At 38.7% G+C, this 26310-nt stretch overlaps 1 protein-coding gene across 1 annotated transcript in view; it reads right to left on the bottom strand.

Moving 5' to 3' along the window:
* Positions 1-26310, bottom strand: part of Tex11 (testis expressed 11) — a 267891-nt gene that overhangs the window by 208614 nt on the left and 32967 nt on the right. The window contains exon 8 of the mRNA XM_048417933.3: positions 17459-17544. Within this exon, the coding sequence (XP_048273890.1) occupies positions 17459-17544 (86 nt within the window). The remainder of the gene's footprint in view (positions 1-17458; positions 17545-26310) is intronic.

Genomic DNA, 26310 nt, shown 5'->3' with positions numbered 1-26310 from the left:
TGGCTCGCAGAGGTGGTGAACATACCTCTGCCATGTTGGACTGGGTGGAGCAAACAGGCAGGGCCCTGAAGTTGTTCCTAGTCACACCTGCTTAGCTTTTAAAAAAGGTGCTCCTGGTCAGAAAATGATTACAGATACACTATAAAGACAGATTCAGACAAAAATAAACCTCTGAATGGGTCATACATTTAATGTTTAAAAAAATATATGTAGGCTTGGAAGAGAGAAGGAAAAGAGTATAGACAGTTATAAAAATAATTTAAAAAATAAAAGTCTTTAAAGAGACAGTAACAGTAATATAAAATAGTACAGACAGACATAGATTAAAAAAGCAAAGAAAAATAAGCCACATAAAGATGGAATATACACAGATAATCTGGATTATGTATATTATTGTGTTTTCTTTGAATTTTTTGACTGCAGAGAAACATTTGATTCTGAGGGCTGCTAAGTTAAATCAACATAAAGGTATCTTGTTTGGGTTTTGGAATATTTGGAAAATTGGTTGATTTGAAAAAGAAGTTCTGCTTTTGTTTCCACATAAAATGAGAACCTGTGAATTCCTGTCAGGCTAATGTCGTTTAGTGGAACAAAGCCCCCCGAAAGGTCTCTGTGAACCCTAAAAATACTTAGCTTAACAAACAGTAGGAAGCAGTTTGTAGAAAACTAGGCCCAATTCCCAAAATGACTGTTTATAAACGTTTATTTTAATTTTAAAAGGGTTAGTTATAAATGGTTAATGGAAATGAGGGGGATATTATATAAAAATAAATACTCTGCATTTATTTCTTGGTATGGATCTTGATCTATTGATACAAATTTAAGGTCGATTTAGTTACACTATGTATATGTATTTTTTGCTCTTTAAGGTATTGTGTTTGTGCAGTTCATTTAAAAATGCAATGTATAATTTAAAACTACAGATTAATAGTCATTTATAATAGTCAAACTTGTAATCATGTTAGTTAGATTTTCTAGATATACAGAGATATATTTCAGTTAGAGAGATAATCTTCAAGTACTTTAAAGACCTGCAGAATATGGCATTTAAATAAAATTAGAATTCTGTTAACACGAGACACGATTGGTCCTGGCAGCACCGATCTATTCCTGAGAGAATGTTGGGCACTGAAGACATTCCACTTGGAGCTTGTTTGCTTCTAAGCAAAACTGACCTTTGGGCAAAGAACTGCCCTGCCTTGACCACTGACAAAATGCACAGTGTCCAGACTGGACAAGCAGCATACAAGCAAAAAGACTGCCAAACCTTGCCAAGACAGGGTAAGACAGTTTTTAAAATTTTCCTGCCTCTCAAAATGGTCTGTCAGTTACTCTAGGCCTTAGCCAAAGTTGGTTGCCTGAACATTGCAAATGAAAATTTGGGTGATTGCCCAGGTAGCCAGTTGTCTCTGCTATTTCTTGAATCTTTTAGACTCCTTAAAATTGGATAACTATTGAAACATTTAGCATATGTTTCTTGTTTGATGTTGTTCATGCTGGTTGTAATTCTAATTTTTATTTATGTTTTTGCCTCTTGTTTTCCCTGGACAATACTTGATATTTGTTCTTATTGTAAATAGTTTTGTATTAGGCTTAGAACTCTCTTATTTAGACAAAAGGGGAGGTACTGTGGGAACTCCTTCAGCCAATAGCCTTTAAGATACCATCCCACTTTGGGCATGGTCCCATACACTATAAAGGCAGACAAATGTAGAAGGAGGTTGCTTGTTCATCCTGGCCGCCCCGAACCAAAATAACCACACAGAAACTGTATTAATTAAAACACTGCTTGGTCCATTAGCTCTAGCTTCTTACTGGCTAACTCTTACATCTTAATTTAATCCATTTCTATTAATCTGTGTATCACCACGTGGCAGTGGCTTACCAGTTAAAGATCCAGCATGTCTATCTCCAGCAGTGGCTCCATGGTGTCTCTCTGACTCCACCCTTCTTTCTCCCAGCATTCAGTTCAGTCCTCCCCACCTACCTAAGTTCTGTCACATTAACAGGTCAAGGCAGCTTCTTTATTCATTAGTGGTAATCACAGCACACAGAGGGGAGGGGACTCCCACATCAGATGAAAAGTGTGTGCAGGCCACTTGGCTGCTGGATTCAGTTCCAGTTCTCAACACATGCAGAGGACTGCAGATTGCTACTCTTTCTGTGAGTTTATCCCCAGATAAAAAAATCTTTGTTTATTTCATTCCAGGCTATTGTGCAATACTTTTGTATGCCAACATATGAACACCTGACTTTTTACAAAGAAGTCAAAATACATGCAGAAGAAAAGACAGAATCTTGTATAGATGGTGCTGTTCAAACTGGATGGCTGCATGTAGACAAAAGCAAATAGATCCATATTTATCATTCTACACAAAACTCAACTCCAAATGGACTAAGAACTTCAACATAAGACCAGATACCCTAAGACCAAATACCCTCAGTCTATCTGAAAGAAGAAAAATTGGGAAATAAGCTTTAACTCGCTGGCACAGGAAAAGACTTTCTAAACAGAACATTTATGACACAAACAGACACTAAAATCAAAAGAACCTGATGAAACTGAAAAGCTTCTATATGGCAAAGGACACCATCATTTGGGCAAAGTGGCAGGCTACTTTGGTAGCCTTGGTTAAGATTGAGTAGGTAAAGGTCTTTACCAAACACACATCCAATAGAGGGCTAGTGTTTAAAATACATAATTTAAAAGATTGGATATCAAGAAGGCAAATAACCCAATTTAAAAATGACATAAAGAATTAAGCAGAGAGTTCTCAAAAGATGAAACACAAATGACAGAAAAACACTTAAAGAAATGTTCAACATCTTTACTTGTCTTAGTTAGTGTTTTATTTCTGTGAAAAGACACCATGAACACGGAAACTCTAACAAAGGAAAATATTTCCCTGGAAATGGCTTATAGTTCAGAGGTTTAGGCCATTATTGTTATGGTGGAAAGCATGGTGGCATGCAGGCAGACATGGTGCTGGAGTGGTAGCTGAAGAGTTCTACATCTGGATCCACAGGTAGCAGGAAGAGATAGTGAGCCACTAGGCCTGGCTTGAGCTTCTGAAATCTCAAAGCCCAACCACAGAGACACACTTCCTCTAACAAAGCCACACCCATTCCAACAAGGTCATATCTCTAATAACATCACTCCCTATGAGTCTATGGGAGCAATTTTTATGGGAGCAATTTTCACTCAAACCAACACACTAGTCTTCATGGAGATGCAAATCAAAGCTACTTTGGGCTTTCATCTTAAGTCAGTCAGCATGGACAAGATCAATAAAACAAATGACAGCTCATGCTAATGAGAATGTGAAGAAAGGATAACGCTTATTTATTGTTGGTGGAAGTGCAAACATGTACAGCCACTATGGAAATCAGTATGGTAGTTCATCAGAAGGCTGGGAATAGATTTATCCTAAGATCAAGCTATACCACTCTTGAGATTATACCCAAAATGATTCTATATCCTACTACATAGATACTTTATTTATCTATGTTCATTCTGCTCTAGTCATAAAACACAGAAATTGGAAACAGCCTAGATGCCCATACCCATCAATAGATGAACAGATAATGAAAATGTGGTACATTTACACAGTGGACTATTACTCAGCTGTTAAAAATATGAAATTTGCAGGTAAATGGATGAACTAGAAAAAAATCACCTTGAGCGAGGTAACTCAAACCCAAAAAGACAAATATTGTATGTTTTCTCTTATAAGTGGATTGCCTTATGTAACATGAGGGCCGGCTTGTTGGGGTATCTGTTCCCGCCCGGTAACCCACAGCCGGCAAGTCCCAGAGAAAATCAATCACACAGAGATCTCTATAAGTTATAAAGCTGATTGGCCCATTAGCTAAGGCTTCCTGTTAACTCTTATAGCTTATATTAACCCATTATTCTCATCTATGTTAGCCATATGGTTTGGTACCTTTTTCAGCTGGGCAAGTTACATGCTGCCTCTTCGGTGGTCTGCACAGGAGTGCGGAGGAAGCTTCCTGCTTTCCAGAATATTCTTGTTCTCATCACCCCGCCTCTACTTCCTGTCTGGTTGACCCACCTATACTTCCTGCCTGGCCAATCAGTGTTTTATTAAAATATGATTGACAGAATACAGATAATTCTCCCGCACCAGCCTTAGTCAGTGTCCAATTACTGTGAAGAGACACTATGATCACAGCAACTCTTACAATGGAAAACATTTAATTGGGGCTGGCTTACAACTCAGAGGTGTAGTCCATTATTGTCATGGCAAGAAGCATGGCATCATGCAGGCATACATAGTGCTAGAAGAGAGCAATATACAGCAAGCCGACAGCTAACATTAAATTAAATGGAGAGAAACTCAAAGTCGTCCCACTAAAATCAGGAACAAGACAAGGCTGTCCACTCTCTCCATACTTCTTCAATATAGTGCTTGAAGTTCTAGCAATAGCAATAAGACAGCATAAAGAGATCAAGGGGATTCGAATTGGAAAGGAAGAAGTTAAACTTTCATTATTTGCAGATGATATGATAGTGTACATATACAACCCCAAAAACTCTACCAGAGAATTACTACAGCTGATCAATACCTTTAGTAATGTGGCAGGTTACAAGATCAACTCCAAAAAATCAGTTGCCCTCCTATACACAAAGAACAAAGATACAGAGAGGGAAATAAGAGAAACATCACCTTTCACGATAGCCACAAATAGCATAAGGTATCTTGGGGTAACTCTAACCAAGGAAGTGAAAGATCTATTTGACAAGAACTTTAAGGTTTCGAAGAAAGAAATTGAAGAGGACAGCAGATAATGGAAGAATCTCCCATGCTCTTGGATTGGGAGGATCAACATAGTAAAAATGGCAATTCTACCAAAAGCAATCTATAGATTCAATGCAATCCTCATCAAAATCCCATCAAAATTCTTCACGGACCTTGAGAGAACAATAATCAAGTTTATATGGAAAAACAAAAAACCCAGGATAGCCTAAACAATCCTATACAATAAAAGTATTTCCGGAGGCATTACCATCAAACTCTATTACAGAGCTACAGTAATGAAAACTGCTTGGTATTGGCACAAGTACAGAGATGTTAACCAATGGAATCAAATCAAAGACCCAGATATTAATCCACAAACCTATGAACAACTGATTTTGGACAAAGGAGCTAAAAGTATACAATGGAAGAAAGAAAGCATCTTTAACAAATGATGCTGGCATAACTGGATTTCAACCTGAAGAAGAATGAAAATAGATCCATATCTATCACCATGCACAAAATTCAAGTCCAAATGGATTAAAGATCTCAATATTAATCTGACCACATTGAACCTGATAGAAGAGAAAGTGGGAAGTAGTCTACAAGGCATGGGCACAGGAGACCACTTCCTAGGTAGAACCCCAGCAGCACAGACAATAAGAGCAACAATAAATAAATGGGACCTCCTAAAACTGAGAAGCTTCTGTAAAGCAAAAGACATTAAGACAAAAAGGCAACCTACTCATTGGGAGAAGATCTTCACCAATCCCTCATCAGACAAAGGTCTGATCTCCAAAATATACAAAGAACTCAAGAAACTAGACACTAAAACTCTAATTAACCCAATTAAAAATGAGGTACTGAACTGAACAGAGAATTCTGAAAAGAAGAAGTTCGAATGACCAAAAGACACTTAAGGTCATGCTCAACCTCCTTAGCGATCAGGGAAATGCAAATCAAAACAACTTTGAGATACCATCTTACACCAGTCAGAATAGCTAAACTCAAAAACACCAATGATAGCCTGTGCTAGAGAGGATGTAGAGTAAGGGGAACACTCTTCCATTGTTGGTGGGAATGTAAACTTGTGCAACCACTGTGGAAATCAGTGTGGCGGTTTCTCAGGAAACTGGGAGTCAACCTACCTCAGGACCCAGCAATTCCACTCTTGGTAATATACCCAAGAGATGCCCAATCATACTACAAAAGCATTTGTTCAACTATGTTCATAGCAGCACTATTTGTAATAGCCAAAACCTGGAAACAACCTAGGTGCCCTCAATAGAAGAATGGTTAAAGAAGGTGTGGAACATATACACATTGGAGTTTTACTCAGAGGTGAAAAACAATGACATCTTGAATTTTGCATGCAAATGGATAGAAATAGAAAACACTATTCTGAGTGAGGTAACTCAGACCCAAAAAGATGAATATGGTATGTACTCACCCATAAGTGGATTCTAGTCATAATTAAAGGACATTGAGTCTATAATTCGTGATCCTAGAGAAGCTAAATAAGAAGGTGAACCCAAAGAAAATCATATAGTTATCCTCCTGGGTATTGGAAGTAGACAAAATTGCCAGGCAAAATTTGGGTGCACGGGGGTGTGGGGGGGGGGAGGATATAAGGGGAGATGGGTAGAGAGAAGGGAGAAGGGAAGGATTCGGGAGAGCTCGGGGGAATGGGATGGGTGGGATGGAGGAAGGGTGGATATGGGAGCAGGGAAGTAAATATCTTAATTAAGGGAGCCATTTTAGGGTTTGCAAGAGACTTGACTCTAGAGGGGTTCCCAGGTCCAAGGAGAGGTTCCCAGATAGTTCCTTGGGCAGCAGAGGAGAGGGTGCCTGAACTGGCCTTGTCCCATAGCCACACTGATGAATATCTTGCATATCACCATAGAACCTTCATCTGGCGATGGATGGAGATAGAGACAGAGACACACATTGGAGCACTAGACTTAGCTCCCAAGGTCCAAATGAGGAGCAGAAGGAGGGAGAACATGAGCAAGGAAGTCAGGGCCGTGAGGGGTCCGTCAACCCACTGAGACAGTGGGACTGATCTAATGGGAGCTCACCAAGGCCAGCTGGACTGGGAGGGATGGAGCATGTGATCAAACTGGACACTCTGAATGTGGCTGGCAATGAAGGCTGACTGAAAAGCCAAGGACGGTGGCACTGGATTTTGATTCTACTTCATGGACTGACTTTGTGGGAGCCTGGTTTGTTTGGATGCTCACCTTTATAGACCTGTATGGAAGGGGGAGGACCTTGGACTTCCCACGAAGCAGGGAACCCTGACTGCTCTTAGGACTAGAGAGGGAGGGAGAGGAGGGAGGGGGAGGGAAAAGGGAGGCAGGAACGAGGTGGAAATTTCTAATAAATAAATAATATTAAAGGCTCAAAGGCATCAAATAGACTACAATATAATACTAGCAGACCTCAATATCCTACTTCCCCAATGAGCAGATCTTCCAGACAGAAAATTAATAAGGAAACTTTGGAGTTGATCAATATTTTGTATCACGTGAACCTAAAAAACATAAAACATTCCACCCACCCTAAAACAAAGAAATTCCATATTCTTAAGTTCTCATGGAATATTTTCTGGGATACATGACATGTTAAGGCACAAAATAAGCCTCACAAAATTTTAAGGTTGAAATCACATCAAGCTTCCCTTCTATTCATGATATGAAACTAGAAATTACTATCAAGAGGAATTTTATAAAATTGCAAAGAGATGGAAATTAACCATGCTCTTGAATAGTCAATGAAGAAACTGAAAGAAAAATTTAAAAGATTTTGAGATAGGGACTTGGGAAATTTTTCAGTGGATAAAATGCTTGCCACACAAGCAAGAAGTCTGGAGTTTGAATCCTTGAAACTCACATAAATGCCAGGCAGCAGATTTAACAGCCCTCTTATGATTTAGGTGCTTACAAGTCAGAGACTGGATTGTCAGAACAAGCTAGAAAGCTAAATTAGTCTAGCCCAAATTAGTCTAGCCCTATCTTCAAGTAATAGATTCAATTGAGAGATCTTGCCTCAAAGAATAAGTTGGAGAACAATCAAAAAAGATATCTAATGTTACTCTTAAGTAGTCTCCACATATACACACTTACATGTGCAGACCACACATACACACAAATACAAAAAAAAACATTATGAGATAAAGAAAAATGGAAATCAAACATACCAAAAATGTACAGGAAAAGTTCCAAAGTGTGTGTGCGCGCACACACACACACACTCAGAACTCAGAAGGGAAGCTGAGACAGAAATAGTACTAGTTGCAAGCTTTGGCTACATAGTGAAACCGATTTCAAAAGAAGACAGTAATAACTTACCAGGCATGGTGGTATATACCTATATCTTTGGTACTTGAGAGGCTGGAAAAGGAAATCTCATATATGAGACCATTCTAAACTAATAGTGAGTTCCATAAAAGGTCAGTCTAGGCTACAAGGAGAGATCTTGTCTTCAAAACAAACAAAAAATGTCCTCTAGAAAATTTTCCTAAATCAAAATTGGTAGAAGGAAGAAAGTAAGAAAGATTAGAGTAGAAATAAATGAAATAGAAACTACAAAAAATAATTTTAAAAGACCAATAAAGAGTTGATTTGTTAAAAAGGTAACAATCAATATACGTTTACCTAAACTTAGAAAAATAAGAGAACACCTAAATCATAAAATAAGAAATCAAAGAAGTGACATCACAACTGTTACCATAAAAATAAAATGCATCATGAGACCACTTTGAACAATTACATACCAACAAGTTATACAATCTACAAGAAATGGTTAACTCTTAAACATATTCAAATCTATCTGCATTGTATTGAAACAGAAAATATAAACACAGGAAGGAGATTGGATCAATGGTAAAAAGTGCTTCATCAATGAACTCAGAATATGGCTTCACTGCACAGCCTTAACAAAAATTTTTAAAGGATAAAAAAATATACTGCTCAAACTCTTTCAAAAACTAGAAAAAGAAGAGATACATCTAAATTCTTTTTTATAAGGCTAGTATTACCATGATAACAAAGTCAGGCAAGAAAATAAAAATTAAGAAATGGAGGTAAAGGAGAAGGGAAAGAGAAAGAGGAGAAGAAGAAAAAAGAGAAACCAATGGCTTAGCAGAGTAAAGCCTGGCAGAAAATCTGAACAGAGATATAGAGAGGGAGTAGGCAGAATCAAGACGACACCATGTATCTGCTGAAGTAGAAAGACACCACCACCAGAACCTTTCTGGTAAGCCACAGCCTCATGGTGATACACAGATTAATAGAAATGGGTTTATATAAGATATAAGAGATAGGTAGGGATACATCTAAGCTACTGGTCAAACAGTATTGTAATTAATATAGTTTCTGTGTGGTTATTTGGGTCTGGGTGTCTGGGAAACTTAAGAGCAGTCTCTGTTTACAAAGGTGCACCAACGTGGGTCAACTACATTCACATAAAACCTGAGAGCGCTTGGGAAGGAATTATAGATACAAAAGAACAGAGTTAAACACAATTTCTTGGTAGCAGCATTTTCTCGAGTGGGCTCTGTTTGTTAGAGACAAGCAGAGGCATGATTCCATTAAGAGACGGCTTTCGGACTCATCATTAGCAGCAAAAACTGCATAATTCCTTTAAGAGCTGACTTTCTGTTTCATGCTGGTGTGGTTATGGAACACTTAAATGGGATCTGTGAGGAGCATGTTACAAATTGCTTAATGGTAACATAGACCTGCTGAGTCCCTGGAGCTGGGGCAGTGAGCATGGCTTGCAGAGGCAGTGAACATACTTCCACCATGTTGAACTGGGCATAGCAAACAGGAAGGGCCACAGAGTTGGTCCTAGCCACTTCTGCTTAGCAATTTTTAAAAAAGTGCTCCTATTCAGAAAATGATTATAGATACACAATAAAGACATTTTCAGATTAAAAAGGCCTCTGAATGGTTCACAGTGTTGAATAAATGTACATAGGCTTGGGAGAGAGAAGAAAAAAGAGTATAGACAGCAATAAAAAGAAATAGGTTTAAAAAATAAAACAAAGTCTTTAAAGAGACAGTAAAAGTAATATAAAAGAGTATAGTCATAGATTAAAGGAGTAAAGAAAAATAAACCATGTAAAGATGGAATATACACAGAAAGTCTGGATTGTGTATATTATCGTGTTTTATTTTTAATTTTTTGACTGCAGAGAGATATTTGATTCTGGGGGCTGTTAAGCTAAACTAACGTAAAGGTATTTTGATTCAAAATTTGAGTCTATGTTACCTTGGAAAAAAAGGTTCTGCTTTTGTTTGCACAGAAGATGAGAACATGTGGTTTACTTCCAGGCTAATGTGGTTTGATGGAGCAAGACCCCACAAAAGGTCTCCATAAACCCTAAAAATACTTTGTCCAACAAACAGCAGGAAACAGTCTGGAGAAAACTATGTCCAAATTCCCAAAATGATTGTTTATAAAGGTTTGTATTCATTTAAAGGAGGTTGATTATAAGTGATTAATGGTCACAGTCAATTTCTAACAAACTGTTCTTGCCTGCACTGCTTTATGGTATGCTGTATGAACTGGATATGCAGAACCCACAGAAAAGTAACTGCTAAGTTTTCCAAAAGATGGGATGGTTCTTCAGGGTTACTGCTTCACAGAAGACATTCTGCAGAACACAGAAGAGGACAACTAATAAAATTTGTCATTATAAGGCAGAAAAGATCTTCAAATTTCCTGCTTCATGGAAAAGTCTGCTGGGTACTATGGACCTGTGTGTTGAAGTTGGATGCCCCAATGGTACAGAAGAACTATGGGTGACTGTTCAGGCAACAAGATGTCTCTGTCAATTCTAGAACTTTGGAAGTTGTTTATAATACACTTCTTGTTTACTTAGGTAATATTATATCTTTCTGGGGTCTTTGAAGAGTTGAAGACAGATAGTTATAGTTATAGTTTTCCCTAATTATGATAAAAGATACATTAGACATAAAACTTTAGACTCACAAAGATAGGATAGATGATAGAATATTTTCCTTAATTTGCCAAATATAAACAAACTAAATATTGTAACTATAATTCTTGCTGGAATCCTGCTTTGTTATAAGTAATTTTACTGTTAAAGTTAAAACCTTCCTTTTTAATTAGACAGAAAAGGGGAGATGATGTGGGATGTCCTGTATATGTGTTGCTTTTATTGGCTGATGAATAAAGCTGTTTTGGCCAATGGATTAGCAGAGTAAAGTCAGGCAGGAAATCTGAACAGAGATAGAGAGAGTAGGCAGAATCAAGGAGATGCCATGTACCTGCCAAAAGAGAAAGACACTGCCACCAGAACCTTTCCAGTAAGCCACAGCCGCATGGTGATACACAGATTAATAGAAATGGGTTAATATAAGATATAAGAGATAGGTAGGAATATGTCTAAGCTATTTGCCAAACAATATTGTAACTAATACAGGTCCTGTGTGATTATTTGGGTCTAGGTGGCCAGGAAACTTAAGAGCAGTCTCCGTTTACATAGGAACTTCTATGTTCACAACAGCCAAGACATAGAAACAACTCAACTCTATTGACAGGTGAATGGATAAAGAAAATGTCAAGTGTGTGTGTGTGTGTGTGTGTGTGTGTGTGTGTGTGTGTAATAGGATATATAAAAAAAGAAAATTCTCTCATTTGCCACAACACTAATGAACATGGAGGACATTATACTAAGTAAAATAAGCCAAACATTGAGAGATGAATACTGCAAGATATAGATTTTAAAAATAGTAAAACTCAAAGAAACAAATAATTGAATGATAGATAGCTATCAGATTATGGGGAGATATTATTCAGAGGGCATAATGTTACAGTTATATAGGATGGCTAAGTTCTCAATATTTAATTTACAGATCAGTGACTAAATGTTAATAAATTGTATTTTATATGTAAAATTTGTTAAGAGACAATCTTAAATCTTCTCACCAGGAAAGGAGAAATAACAATATGAGTAGATAGATTTGCTAACTAGCAAATTTTATTATGTATATGTAAAATACAAATTTTGATAAATTATCATTTGTTTAAAATGAGTACTTTGAAAAGTAGCCAGAGCAAGATGATAGCTGAGTATGATCCTCCGGAAACTGTCTCACTACAGACACAATTTCAGTGATTGTTAATGCACCAAACTAATCTTCAGAAGATTTAAGGAAGTCAAACGAGTACCCATGAACAGACTTTCTGGAAAAGCCCCACTGCCAAGAATACACATGCAGCATCACTCATCTATCAAACTGCTATTCAGGCCAGCATTGCTTGTGGCTTGTTTCATTATTCTTAGGCAAATAGCCAACACTGAAGTAGGCAGCTTTCTTGATGCTATGTTTGTTTTGGTAGGCTGTGGGTATTGCACATGATATTATTATGGCATTAGTCACATGCATGAATAGAAGCCTGATATTGATTTCTCAATAGAGAAAAGTAAAAAAAAAAAATCCTGCAGTATCCAAACCAAATCCCTATAACTATGATTAAGGCATCTGATCTATTCCCAACAAGAGGAAGAAGTTGGGAGATTGGATGAACTACCCTTGTGGAGACTTGGAATTTATGCTGATAACACACCAATTACAGATTTGGGACAAACTTGGACTTAGATTGTACTCTAATACTGTTAGTGATAATATACCAACATCAAGAAACTTGGAAAGAGCATATCCAGGGCTAAAAGAGTGGAATTTACCATAAACTCAGAGGAAACCAAGAGACTGCTTAGAATTTTTGGAAAAAATACACACACAGTTTACATAATTTCAAAGCTCAGATGATGCTACACAAATATCAGATGTTTCCAGGAAACCAAGATCCCACCTAAGGATTAAGACAGCACACTAAAATCTGACTAGATAGTCACTATTATGAACAGACTCTAGGATGGATAATTTAAAATAGATGCTTTAAGGAAATTCACTGAGTTTCAAAGGTAGGTAGGCAGGCAGACAGGGAGGGAGGGAGAGAGAGAGGAAAGGAGAGAGGGAGGGGAAGAAGGAAGGAAAGAAAGAAGGAAGCATGAAAACAAGGAAGAAAGGAAATAAAGAACCCACAACTCTGGTGGGAACTCCCTGTTCTACCAGAGGCCATGTAGGCAACCAGAATAAGCCTCCCTCCTTTGGGCCACTACCACTCCCTCAGTGTCTGCTCAGCCTATGTCCACCAGAACTCCTAGTAGGTTGCCCCCATGAACCACTCCCACTCTCTCAGTGCCCACCCACCCTACCCTCAAACACCCCTACCCTCCTTGTCATGGTATCCCACCCTCCAGCTCCTGTGTAGGCCCTCTGCTTGATCAGATGCCAAGCCAGTCATTAAAACTCCAGGTAGTCCACCCACCTGCACACTGTCTTCACTCAGTGACTGCCCAACCTACCCCAAATCGCCTGATCACCACATTCTGGCTCCCAACCATAGCGGAGGAACACCGGCTGGACCAGAGGCCACGCCAGTCACCAGAACTCCAACTCACACCTTGGGCAGAAACCCTCTACTCAACCAGAGGTCACCCCAGCCATCAGAAATCCAGCCCCCAACTCAGGTGGAGATCACAGGCCACTCTGCCCAGAAGACCAGAAAGGGAACAGAAATCAAGGAACAAAACACCTATCCAACAAAGACAAACTCAGAAATCAACACCTAGACATATAATCAACCCAAATCCAGATGCTTAAACACCAGCATAAGGACACATTCAACAACAACCAGGACACATGTCACCACCAGACCTACTTATCATACTACAGCAGGCTCTGAATATTCCAACATAGCTGAAGCACAAGGAAATGGCCTTAAAACCAACATTATGAAGATGCTAGAGGTCCTTAAAGAGCAAATAAATGAATCCCTTAAAGAAAGTGAGGGAAAAACAAACAAAAAATGGAGGAAATGAATAAATCCATTAAAGAAAGCCAAGAAAAAAACTAACAAACAGTTGAAGGAAATGAATAAAACTTTTGTGGTTTGAATAGGAATGGCCCCCATAGACTCATGTGTTTGAATGCTTGCCCCATAGGGAATGGCACTATTAGGAGGTATGGCCTTGGTGGAGTAGATGTGGAAGAAGTGTGTCACTGTGGGGTGGGCTTTGAGGTCTCATATGCTCAAGGTACATACGGTACCTTGGGAGAGTGTGGGAGATAGTCTCCTTCTACTGCCTGCAGATCAAGACATAGAACTCTCAGCTCCTTCTCCAGCACCATGTCTGCCTGTACACTGTCCTGCTTCCCACCATGATGATAATGGACGAAACCTCTGATACTCTAAGCCATTTCCAATTAAATGTTTTCCTTTCTATAAGTTGCCTTGGTCATGGTATCTCTTCACAGCAAGAGAAACCCTAAGACACTGTTCATAGGCCCAGAAATCAATGGGTAGACATGGGAATTGGTACCATTTACTATCACCACTAGTGACCCACTAGTAGTTTTACACTATTCTTGCAACCTTATGCTTTTCTGGCCTAAAAATCTTTGTTGCAAAGGGGGGAGTGGTTCTGCTAAAGAAGCACAACAACCGTTCCACTGAACTAGGAATTAAGATTTCTCCATGGTCATTTGGTGTTCCTGATGCCCTTCAGTCAATTGGCTAAGAAAAGATTTAGTTTTAGCAGGAGAGACTGATCTAGACCACCTCAAAAGAGGTAAGGAAGATTATATCTGAAGTTCTGGAGATCATCAAGGCATCTCTTGGTGTTCTGTGACCATGTCCTGTGATTAAGTACAACAGAAATCTTTAACAATCTGTGGTTGTTTGAAAGAAAATGGTCCCCAAAAGGAGTGGCACTACTAGGAAGTGTGGCCTTGTTGGAGAAAGTGTGTCACTGTGGAGGCAGGTTTTGAGGTCTCATATATGCTCAAGCCACGACCAATGAGACAGATTACTTCCTGTTGCCTTCTGATCAAGATGTAGCCAGCACCATGTCTGCCTGTATACCATCATACTCCCAGCCACCATGGTCCCTGTTGTTGGGGACTGCAAACCACCAGACCCTGAATTTCTTGTAAACAACTTGTTTTCCTCTGCTCTGAGCAGCCTGCAGCTGCTCTGAGCAGAGACTCTGATGGCAGGGGAGTGGGTTCTGATGGGTCTGCAGCTGAAAGATCCCGAGAGCTGGGGCGTGGCCAGAACACTATATAAGCTGCCCCTTAGAACAATAAAGGGGCATTCTTGGCATTCTTGTCTCAAGGATGTCCTTATGGCCCTGTCTGTCTGTCTGTCTCTGTCTGTGTTTGTGTGTTTTTAAATCTTCTGCCTAGTTCCTGTAGCATGGAGCGAGTAAAGCACGGAATGGAACCAGTGTAGTTTTACATCCTGTCATGATGATAACAGACTAAACCTCTGAAAATATAAACAGCCACCTTAATTAAATGTTTCCTTTATAAGAGTTGCCATGGTCATGGTGTCTCGTCACAGCAATAGAGACCCTAAGACACAACCCAACTGAGGTAAAATTATATATAGTATGTGTGTGCGTGTGTGTGTGTGTGTGTGTGTGTGTGTGTGTGTGTGTATAATCTTCAGGAATGCAGATGTGGGTTACCTTTCCAGGCAATGAGACAAAACCTACTGAGCTACTTACTTACTGAAGATAGAGGGAAAAGAGAATGGGTAATAGAAGAGAGTTATAAATACCAAATAAGGCCAGAAGGCCAATTACCAAAATGATGATCATATTTACCATGTGTGTTTCATCTGTTTTTGTCAAAAATATGTTTGTACATATATACATATGTATTAAGCAGATATTTGTGGTTTTCTTTCTTTGTTCTTTTAAAGTCAAGATGGCATTTCTTATTTAATAATACTTTTATTGTTTATTTTGAGATCGTAATTTAATTACCTCATTTCTGCCTTCCCTTTCCTCCTTCCAACACCCCTATCAAATTCATGGCCTTTTTTACATTGTTACTCTGTGTGTGTGTGTGTGTGTGTGTGTGTGTGTGTGTGTGTGTGTATGTGTGTATTGACTACATATAATATTACTTATATGTAAATTTTCAGGGTGACCACTTGGCATCTTTACCATGTGTCCTAGTTAATGTTCCACTGGTATGATGAAACACCATGACCTAGGAAACTTCTAAATGAAAGAATTTAATTTGTCTTATGTTTTCATAAGGTTACAGTCCAAGATACCAGACAGAGGAAGAACTAAGAACTCACATGTTGATCCACAAACACAAGTTAGAGAGAGAGTATCTGAAATCTCATGATTCTTTTGAAACCTCACAGCCCACCCCTAGTAGCACGTTTCCTCCAGGCCACGTCTCCAAACAGTTGCACAAACTGGAGAAAAAAATACTTGACTCTATGGGAGCTGTGGTGGTCTGAATGAGAATAACCCCCATAGACTCATATATTTGAATGCTTGGTTCCCAGTTGGTAAACTATTTAGGAAGGATTGGTAGGGGTAACCTTGTTGGAAGAGGTATGTCACTGGGGTTTCACTTTGAGGTTTCAATGGTCCATGACTCTCTCTCTCTCTCTCTCTCTCTCTCTCTCTCTCTCTCTCTCTCTCTCTCTCTCTCTCCCCTACCCTGTCTCAGTCTCCATCTCTGTCTGTCTCGTGCCTGCAGACCAAAAGGTAAGTACTCAACTACTCTCCCACACTGCGCCTGTCTGCCTGCCGCCATGCTCCCCACCATGATGATGGCAGACTAACTCTTCTAAACTGTTAGTAGGCCCCCAATTAAATGTTTTCTTTCAAAGCTGCCTTGATCATAGTGTCCTCACAGAAACAGAGTAATGACTAAGACAGGGGCCATTCTTAATCAAATCACCACATCATTTAATATAACATCAATAATATCAGTAGCTAAGTCTTGGTAAATCTATACTGCCATGTTTAAGTTATAGAATATTAAGAAGTCAGTCATCCCTCAAGGGCATTTTTTCATCTATTCTTGGAGTAGGATATTGCATTTTTGTTGTACGTAGGATATTTCTATTATATTAGGTAGAATTAACACCATATTACTGTCTTCATTCGGAAATCAAGCATTACATAAAAAGATACAGTTAGGTATCAAGTTGGCAAGGGGTGGACTTGTGATGATTAATCTTGGTTGTTAACCTGACTGGATCTGCCTCTATCTGGGAATGTGTGAGCACTTCCAGAAAGATTAACTGAGGGAATAATAGTCGTCCTGAGAGTGGGCTGCATTCTGGCTAAAGCACAGACAGTGATCCAGCCCTGGAAAAGAAGCACTGCTGCTTGCCTCCCTGTCTTTGCTTCTTGCTATTGGGTTCATCTAACTCTGTTGCTGCAGACATTCTCTGCGTACATCAGAATCTACCTTCATCAGGTTCCACTGTACAACGAAGGAATAGTTCCACTAGTGACTCGCTCAGGAACCTTCAATGCCTTTGACACCAGACTGAAACTTTGAGGCAGCTAGCTTCATAGAATGACAGCAACCAGGTTCTCTGCCTCTCCAATGTGCACAGAGCCATTACTGGTTATAAGTCATTACAATAAATTCCCTTTGTAACATACATACTTTCTATCAGTTCCATTCCTCCAGAGAATTCTGAATAACACACGTGAAAGAATCAAATGAATTTGGCATGTTGGCTTTTGAAGTTAGAAAAGATTTAAATGAACAAAGTACTAAACAGCAAATACTAACTGGTCTGTATCATAATATCCATGAATTTTCATTTTTTTACATTACCTAAGCCAGAATGAACTCTCTTTATATTTATTCTGCTTGCGTGTTTCTACTCCAAGGTTGTAACAGAGAATATGAAGATATTCTGTCTGTAATATAAAACATTAATTAATTAATTTCTTCAAGTTAATATATATTTATAAATTTATTTTATAATTTATAAATTGTGTGTGTGTGTGTGAGTGTGTGTGTGTGTGTATGTGTGTCTGGAGTCTTAAAATGGCCAGGAGTGGTGGCACACACCTTTCACCTCAGCACTCAGGAGGCAAATGCGGACAGATCTCTATGAATTTGACGCCCACCTGGTTTCCATGAGTTCCAGGCCAGCCAAATCTACATAAATAACCATCATTATCAAACATTCTCGATTTATATAAAAGAGAGATAGAAAGCATTCAAGTTGGGATTTTAGTTACATGTGGAAAACATTACAACCAGTTATTGTGAAAAAAAAAACTGTCCTAAAAGCAATTTATAGATTCAGCTTAATCCTATCAAAAGTCCAACACAATTTTTCACAGAAATTTTTAAAGTAATCCTAAATTTCATATAGAAGCATAAAAATAACCAGGATAGTCAAAACAATCCAGAACAATCAAAGAACTGCTGGAGGAATCATCATTCATGGTTTAAGTTACACTACAGAGTAACAGTAATTTAGAAACAGTATGGTACTGACCTAAAAAACAACCACATTGATCAATGGAATAGGATTAAGGACCTGGATACAAGTCCATGCATACACAGCCACCTGATTTTTGACAGAGGCCAAAGACACACACTGCAGAAAAGACAACACCTTAAACAAATGGTTCTAGTCAAACTAAATAGTTATGTGTAGAAGAATGAAACTAGATCCTTATCTCTCAAACTGACTAAAACTCAACTCTAAAATGAATCAAACACTTCAATATAAGATCTAATATCCTAAACCTGATAGAAGAGAAAGTATGAAATGTTTCAGTTTATACACACAGAAAAGGACTTTCTTAACAAGACCCAGATTGCACAGGTACTGAGACCAACTGACAAACAGAACCTCATGAAACTAAAACCCTTCTGTATAGCGAGGGATCTCATCATTTGAATTAAGAGGTGGTCTTCAGAATGGCACAAAAAAAACATTTACCAACCACACATCCAACAGAGGGTTAGTGTCTAAAATATATAAAGAATTAAAAAGAAAAATTTTTTAAATCCAATTAAAAATTGGGTCAAAGAACAGAAAAATTTCAAAAGATGAAATGGTAAATGGCTTAGAAATAGCAGAGAAATGCAAATAAAAACTACTTTGAGATTTCATCTTATCCCAGTCAAAATGGCTAAGATGTTTTTTTTTACAAAAAAAAAGAACCATAAATGCTGGTGTGGACATGAGGAAAAGGATTACAAGAATAGTGGGTGTCCAAACAGCTACTATAGAAATCAGTATCATAGTTGCTCAAAATGCTAGAAATTGATTTATCATATCATCCAGCTATACTACTCTTGGACATAAACCTAAAGGACTCTATATCCTACTATAGAGATACTTGTTCATATATGTGCATTGCTTTCTATTCATAATAGCCAGGAAAGGGAAACAGCCTTGATATCTATGAACTTGTGTTTGGAAAATGAAAATGTGATTGGATAACAAAAAATGTGATGCATTTACACAATGGAATATGACTCAGTTGTTAAAAAAAATAAAATTATATAATTTGCAGTTAAATGGCTGGAGCTGGAAACAATCATCTTGGGTGAGGTAACCCAGACCAAGGGAGAAAAACATTATATGTTTCCTCTCATACATGAATGCCAACTTTGAATATTTAGATATGTGTTTCATTTAGAATACCTATAGAGGTCAAAGAACTAGTAACAGGCCATAGAGTTGGGGAGGGCTTTGAAAGGAAGAGAGATAGATTGCAGTTACATAAAGGGGAAGGGGGAATAAGTGAATAGGAAGGGTTAAATGGGGTTGGGGAGGAAAGGACAGGATAGAGGAGGGAATAACTAATTCTAGTGGCCTTTTGAAAAAGTCATATGGAAACCTACTTCTATAGAAGTTTCCATACATACACACACACAAATTTAAAAGTTTAAATATCCTTTAATGGCGAGACAATACCCCTAATAGACACCATAGGCTACAAATTAAAAAGCCCTTCTTTTGGACTTGTTGGCCAAAGGGATACCATAAACCACCAAATATTATGGGCTATTGCCATTACTCTTGGTTACCCTCCAGAACTTGATGGTAAGGCCCTAGATCCTATTGCTAAAGATAGCACATACTCGAATCAAAGTACATGGAGAAATAAGCTGGCACTGACCTGGAAGATTAAAAGTTACTAGCTAGCTCTCATAATACTGGAAGGACATGAATACTATTGGGGAAAAGTGTCATCATCAATCTTACCTGACTATGAACCCTGCAAACTACAGTAACAACTGTCCTGCAAAATATGTCAATTGGTACAATAGTGGATCAGCTGTTATGGGCATAACCAATCACTTTTTTACTGATTCTAAGGCCAACTCCACAATAATAAATTCATACCTGGCACTCTTATCAGTATCTTTTTATTTTTATTTTTAAAACAATCTTATTTTACATATCAATCCCAGTTCCCTCTCCCTCTCATCCTCCCACCCCCCACCTTCCCCCACTCACTCCACAGAGAGGGTGAGGCCTCCCACGTGGAGTCAACAAAGTCTGTCACATCACTAAAGGCAGGACCAAGGCACTCCCCACTGTATCTAGGCTGAGCAAGGCATCCCTCAATAGGGAATGGGTTCCAAAAAGCCAGTTCATGCACTAGGGATAAATACTGGTTCCACTACTAATGGCCCCACAGACTGCCCAAGCCACACAACTATCACCCACATTTAGAGGGCCTAGTTTGGTTCCATGCAGGTTCCCCAGGAGTCAGTCCAGAGTCAGAGAGTTCCCACTTACTCGGGTCAGCTGTTTCTGTGGGTTTCCCCCATCATGGTCTTCACCCCATTGCTCATATTATCGCTCCTCCCTCTCCTCCTGGACATCAGGTGCTCAACTCAGTGCTTATCTGTGGATCTCTGTATCTGCTTCCATCAGTTATTGAATGTAGGTTCTATGATGACAACTGGGGAAGAACTGCTACTATTACATTGCTAAATGGACATGATATTAAACTGACTCCTAATGACTTACTGTATGCCCATAGATTAGTGCATTTCTCAACCTTCATTAGAGTTTATTCTTGTAGTGATACTGATTAACACAGAGACCCATAATTGATCAACTTGCAGAGAATAAGAAGCAAACTTTGAAGCACTCAGCTCCAAATGGGATATCTATGTCTCTCACCTTCCCTTTATGAAAGAGAAGGGTAGGAAAAAACAGAGGTAATGAATGAACATAATAGGGTAGTCACAACAGCTGTGTTCTCATGCCTGGTGAACTCACAGTAATTATGACAAAATACACACGACATGTACAACTTCAAAACGGACAAAATTTCAAGACTGGAGTGGAGGATGGAATGATCGTGAAGTACTAACACTAGTAAGGAGCTACTGGTAACCACAGCTGCTGTGATAGAGTATGTTTTCTTTAAGGATGTGACCCCTGGTAGCTTTACCAGGCTCTAGGACCCCATACCCAAAAGTACTTGGGCAACACAAATTGAACTTGATGGCATTGTTTTTCAAGACAGGGTTTCTCTGTGTAGCCCTGGCTGTTCTGAAACTCACTCTGTAGACCAGGCAGTCCTCAAACTCACAGAGAGTCCACCTGTCTCTGACTCCTGAGTGCTGGGATTAAAGGTGTTCTTCACCACTGCTCAGTTCGATGGGATTTTTTAAAAGGAAGATACAGGGCTAGAAAGATGGCTCAGGGGTTAAAAATATTGACTGCTCTTCCGAAGGACCCAGATTTGATTTTCAGCACCAACATGGTAGCTAACCACCTCTGTAACTCTAGTCCTAGAGGCTCCAACACCCTTTTCTGGCTTCTGTGGGCACCAGGCACACATGTGGTGTCCAGATACAGATGCAAGCAAAACACCCATACACATAATAATATTTCTGAGACAGGTTCTCACAATGTAGCTCTGTCTGTCATGGAACTCAGTTATGTAGACCAGGCCTCGAACTCAGAGAGATCCACCTCCCTCTGACTCCCAAGTGCTGGGATTAAAGACGTGTACTATTCACTGTGTCTGACGCACATAAAAATACATTTTAAAAAGTTTTAAACACAAAATTGGGTGGGTAGGGAGGTAGGAGTAGGTCTGGAAAGGGTTTGGAGATTAAATATGATCAAAATATATTGCAAGAATTTCTCAAAAATTAATTAAAATATTTTTTAAAATAACTCTGATTACTTGTCCAGCAAAATGATAAACAGAAATATTGCTTGGGGTTGTTAGATCCGGCAAAGGTATTGGAAGAGAAAATATACTCAAAGACAAAATAAAATTCTCAAAAATTCTAAATTTTGAAAAATATATAAAACTATACAGCTATAAGGCTTCTTTGAAAATAGTTTAATGTCTCCATTAAATTTCCTTTACATAAATTACCATTGAGACAAAAGCAGGAACAAGCATATGAATTAAGCCATAGGAAAATAATGCTATGAGCATTCAACCAATTCATTAATTCAATCAATATATCAGTAGGGATATAGCAATAGCATGTTTTATAGAATTTTGAACTCTCAAAATATTGGAAAATAACATGTAAAGCTGTTTTATAATTCTAGCAATTTATCTAAATACCCCATGAGTATTTAAAGAAATCACCTACCTAGATTCTACCCATAAAAAAGGAATTCTTTATAAGTTTTACCAGAGCAAAACTACAGAAGCAGAGCCCCAATTAAGAATGTAAGATCTGAGGCAAGTTATTCATGAGTAATGTATAAAGCCTTGGCTTTCTTTTTAAAAAGTTTCAAAAAGTAGAAATTCAATATGCATGACTGAGCATGCCAGATCTACTGTATATCTGAATCTAAAATAAATAGTCTGGTTAATCTTGCTAATATGTGTTTGAAAAGAGTCCATTGGTATTTAAATGTATTCTTAACACTGCAGCAAAAACAGTTTAACTCATTACATGCTCCAGTTCCCATAGGTTCACACAAGGCCATCCCAATTATGTAGCTGTAATGCTGTTCTCACCAACTTACTGCACAGAGGCCTACAACTGAACTGGTTCAGAGGAAAATGTCAAACAAAATTCTGATGAACAATTATATATACTAAGCCTTTACCCAATTTCTTCAGTATTTTCTGTTTCTGCCCTCATCATTCTTACAAATCTTTACATTGAAGGCTACTTCTTAGAGGGGAAAATAACAAAATACTAAACATAACAACAAAACATAAAAGGCTAAAATGCTTTGAAGGCATTTGTAGCATTTTTAATGCAATGACCAAAAATTACCAACACTGCTTCATTGACTTATTCATTTATATATTCAATAACATTTATTTACTAAGCATAGTAGGCATTATTCTATAATTTAAGTACACAACACTGAGCAAAATGGACAGAAATTCCTGTCTTTATAAAACATTTCTAATGTGATATGAAATAAGAAGATTCATTAAAATATCTGTTTAAAAAAATGCTTCCATGCCCTAAACCTTTGATTCATAGCACTGGAAAAATACAGGGAAGGAAGAAAAAGAAAAAGCAAGCAATAAAGATTCTTTTAGCCTTACATGGGATGTTAAAATTATGAACTGAGATTTTGGGGGGGCACATCTATGCTAAAGATTGTACAAGGTTAAGCCGGGTTGGGGCCTATACTCTCCATAAACTAGATGCAGTGGTGTTGCAGAACTATTCCCAAACTCAAAGGTGGAATAGAACCTACACTTTAATTTAATAAGGATTACTGACAATTTTAACACAAATAAAAACTAAGGTAGTTATGGGACAAAGGCCAATACTTCTTAGTGTACAGGTTAAGTTTAATGATCTATGGAAATTCTCAATTATGGAAAATAGTAGATGAAACATAGAAACTAAGACCTTAAGAGCCTATGTTTCCTGGTTAAATAAGTCACCAAAGTACCCAATATATATAAAGAATTCAAGAAACTAGACATCAAATTACCAAATAATCCAATCAAAAAATGGGATACAGATCTAAACAGAGAATTCTCAACAGAAGAATTGCAAATGGTCAAAAGACACTTAAGGAATTGCTCAACATCCTTAGTCATCAGGGACATGCAAAGCAAACCAACTCTGAGATACCATCCTACACCTATCAGAATGGCTAAGATCAAAACTACCAATGATAGCTTATGCTGGAGAGGATGTGGAGTATGGCAGTTGTTCAGAAAACTGGGAATCAATCTACCTCAAGTCCCAGCAATACCACTCTTGGGCATATACCGAAAGGATGCACACTCATACCAGAAGGACATTAGCTCAACTGTGTTCATAGCAGCATTATTTGTAATTAGTCAGAACCTGAAAACAACCTAGATGTCCCTCATCCAAAGAATGGATAAAGAAAATGTGGTACATTTACACAATGGAGTACTACTCAGGGGTTAAAAAATATGACATCTTGAAATTTGTATGCAAATGGATGGAATTAGAAAAAAAACATTTGAGTGTAGTAACCAAATAGACATATATGGTATGTACTCACTCATAAGAGGATACGAGCTATGAAGCAAAGAATGATGAGCCTATAGTCCATGACCCTAGAGAAGCTAAGTAACAAGGTGAACCCTAAGAAAAACATACATAGGTCCACCTGGAAAGGAAAAATAGACAAGATCGCCTGAAAAAAAATGGGAGCATGGGGATGGGGGAAGAAGGAAGGGGAGGAAGAGTGTAATGGAAAAATTAAAAACGCTACAGGATCCCCAGCAGCAGCAGGCAGCAGAAATGCTGTAGGTCCCCAAGCAGTGGTAGAGGGCCATGTGGCAGCAGGCAGTGGGCCCTGAGAGCAGCCAGTCCCAGGCAGAGACGGCTGCTGGTCCCCAAGCAGTGGCTGGTCCCAGGCAGGGAGACATATGGCAGGCGGGCAAGAGACAGAGACATGGATAGGCAGGTCATGCAGAGTGAGGTTGGATATTTATTCAGGGGGTTGTGGAGGGGGAGGGGAAGGAAGAAGGGGAGAAGAGGAGAGAGAGAGGGAGAGAGAGAGAGAGAGAGAGAGAGAGAGAGAGAGAGAGAGAGAGAGAGGAGAGACAGAAGCGGAGGAAGGGGAGAAGTGGGGGGAGAGAGGCAGCTTCTGCCTCTCCGAGAGGAAGATGGAAAAGAGAGAGAGCTCAGGCTGGAAGCGGAAGATCAGTCTGCCTCAGCAGATGGGGGAGGGAGTGGGCATGGCTTGTCTCTTAAAGAAACAGAACAACCATTACAAAGAGGGAAGAAGGGGAAGAGGAGGAGAACTTGAGGGAATGGGATAGTCAAGATGGAGGAAGGACAGAGATGAGAGCAAGGAGAGAGATATTTTGGTTGAGGGAACCATTATGGGACTAACAAGAAACTTGGCACTAGAGAAATTCCCCTACAAGAATGACTCCAGCTAAGACCATAAGCAATAGAGGAGAGGGTGCCCAAACTGGCTTTGCCCTGTAGTCAGACTGATGAATATCTTAAATGTCACCATAGAACCTTCATCCAGCAGCTGATGGAAACAGAGACAGAAACCCGCAGCGGAGCACCCAAAGTCCAGTTGAAGAGTAGGAGGAGTGAGAATATGAGCAAAAAGGTGAAGACCATGAGGGGGACACCCACTGAAACAGTTTACCTGAGCTAATGGGAGCTCTGGCCAGACAGGGAAGAAACCAGTATAGGACCAAACTAGACTCTCTGTATGTAGGTAACAGTTGTATGGCTGGGGCAGACTGCAGGGCCACTGGCAGTGGCACCAGGATTTATTTCTACTGCTTGCACTGGCTTTTTGGGATTTTCTTTTTGGAGAATCTCTTTGGATGGATACCTTGCTCAGCCTAGAGGGGAGGAAGTGGGAACTGGGATTGATACGTAAAATGCAAAAAGATAGTTTGTTTTCTTAAAAAAAAATAAAATTAAAAAGAAAAACCTGTCCTTTGTATGTTAATTTTAAAATAAATAAAACATCCCACAATGACATATATGAAAACTCTATAACAAAACCCATTGTTTTGTATGCCAACTTTAAACATTCATCATTTTTAAAAGATAATGAATTATTTCAAATACTACAAACATCAAATAAATACTTAACAAAGTACAAATGACAGTAGACAGAAAGGTAAAACTTATATTCAATCTGGTTAAGAAGTATGATGACACAAAGAAAGGATTATTTAGTTGGTTAGAATGCCTGCTTTACCTCTTTAGGTCATAATTGTTTTATACACACACACTTTACAAAGAGTCTCAGGTTCATTGGATGGTCAGAGATGATCTTAAATTTTTGATTCCCCTGCCCCACTTCTCTACTGTTGAGACCATATGTGTGCAGCGCCATGTCTGGTTTATGTGATGCTAAGATGAAACCCACAACTTTCTGCATGCTAGGCAATCACTCTACTAGTTAAACTACATTCTTAACTCCATACTTTGTTTTTTAAGAGGATATATTTATTTGCTTGTGAGTATCTACGTGTATGTGTATACACCTGTATATGAGGGCGGGCCCACATGTGCACATGGACAGAGACCAGAACAAGGGCATGAGATGGACTCCACTATCACTCTTAATTTATTCCTTTTTGAGGCTAGATCTCTTCAACTAGGTTGAAAGCCAGCAAGCCTCAGCAATTCTCTTTGCAGCTAGGGTTACATGCATTTAGGAACACATCATACTTAGCCAGCAAACACACTACAGCAAAAACAACACAGACAAAATATATATGCAAGTCTACAAT

This window comes from Myodes glareolus, chromosome X (genome assembly GCF_982192425.1).
Source record: "Myodes glareolus chromosome X, mMyoGla1.1, whole genome shotgun sequence".
Classification (NCBI taxonomy): domain Eukaryota; kingdom Metazoa; phylum Chordata; class Mammalia; order Rodentia; family Cricetidae; genus Myodes; species Myodes glareolus.
This window is presented reverse-complemented; position numbering and strand designations above follow the sequence as displayed.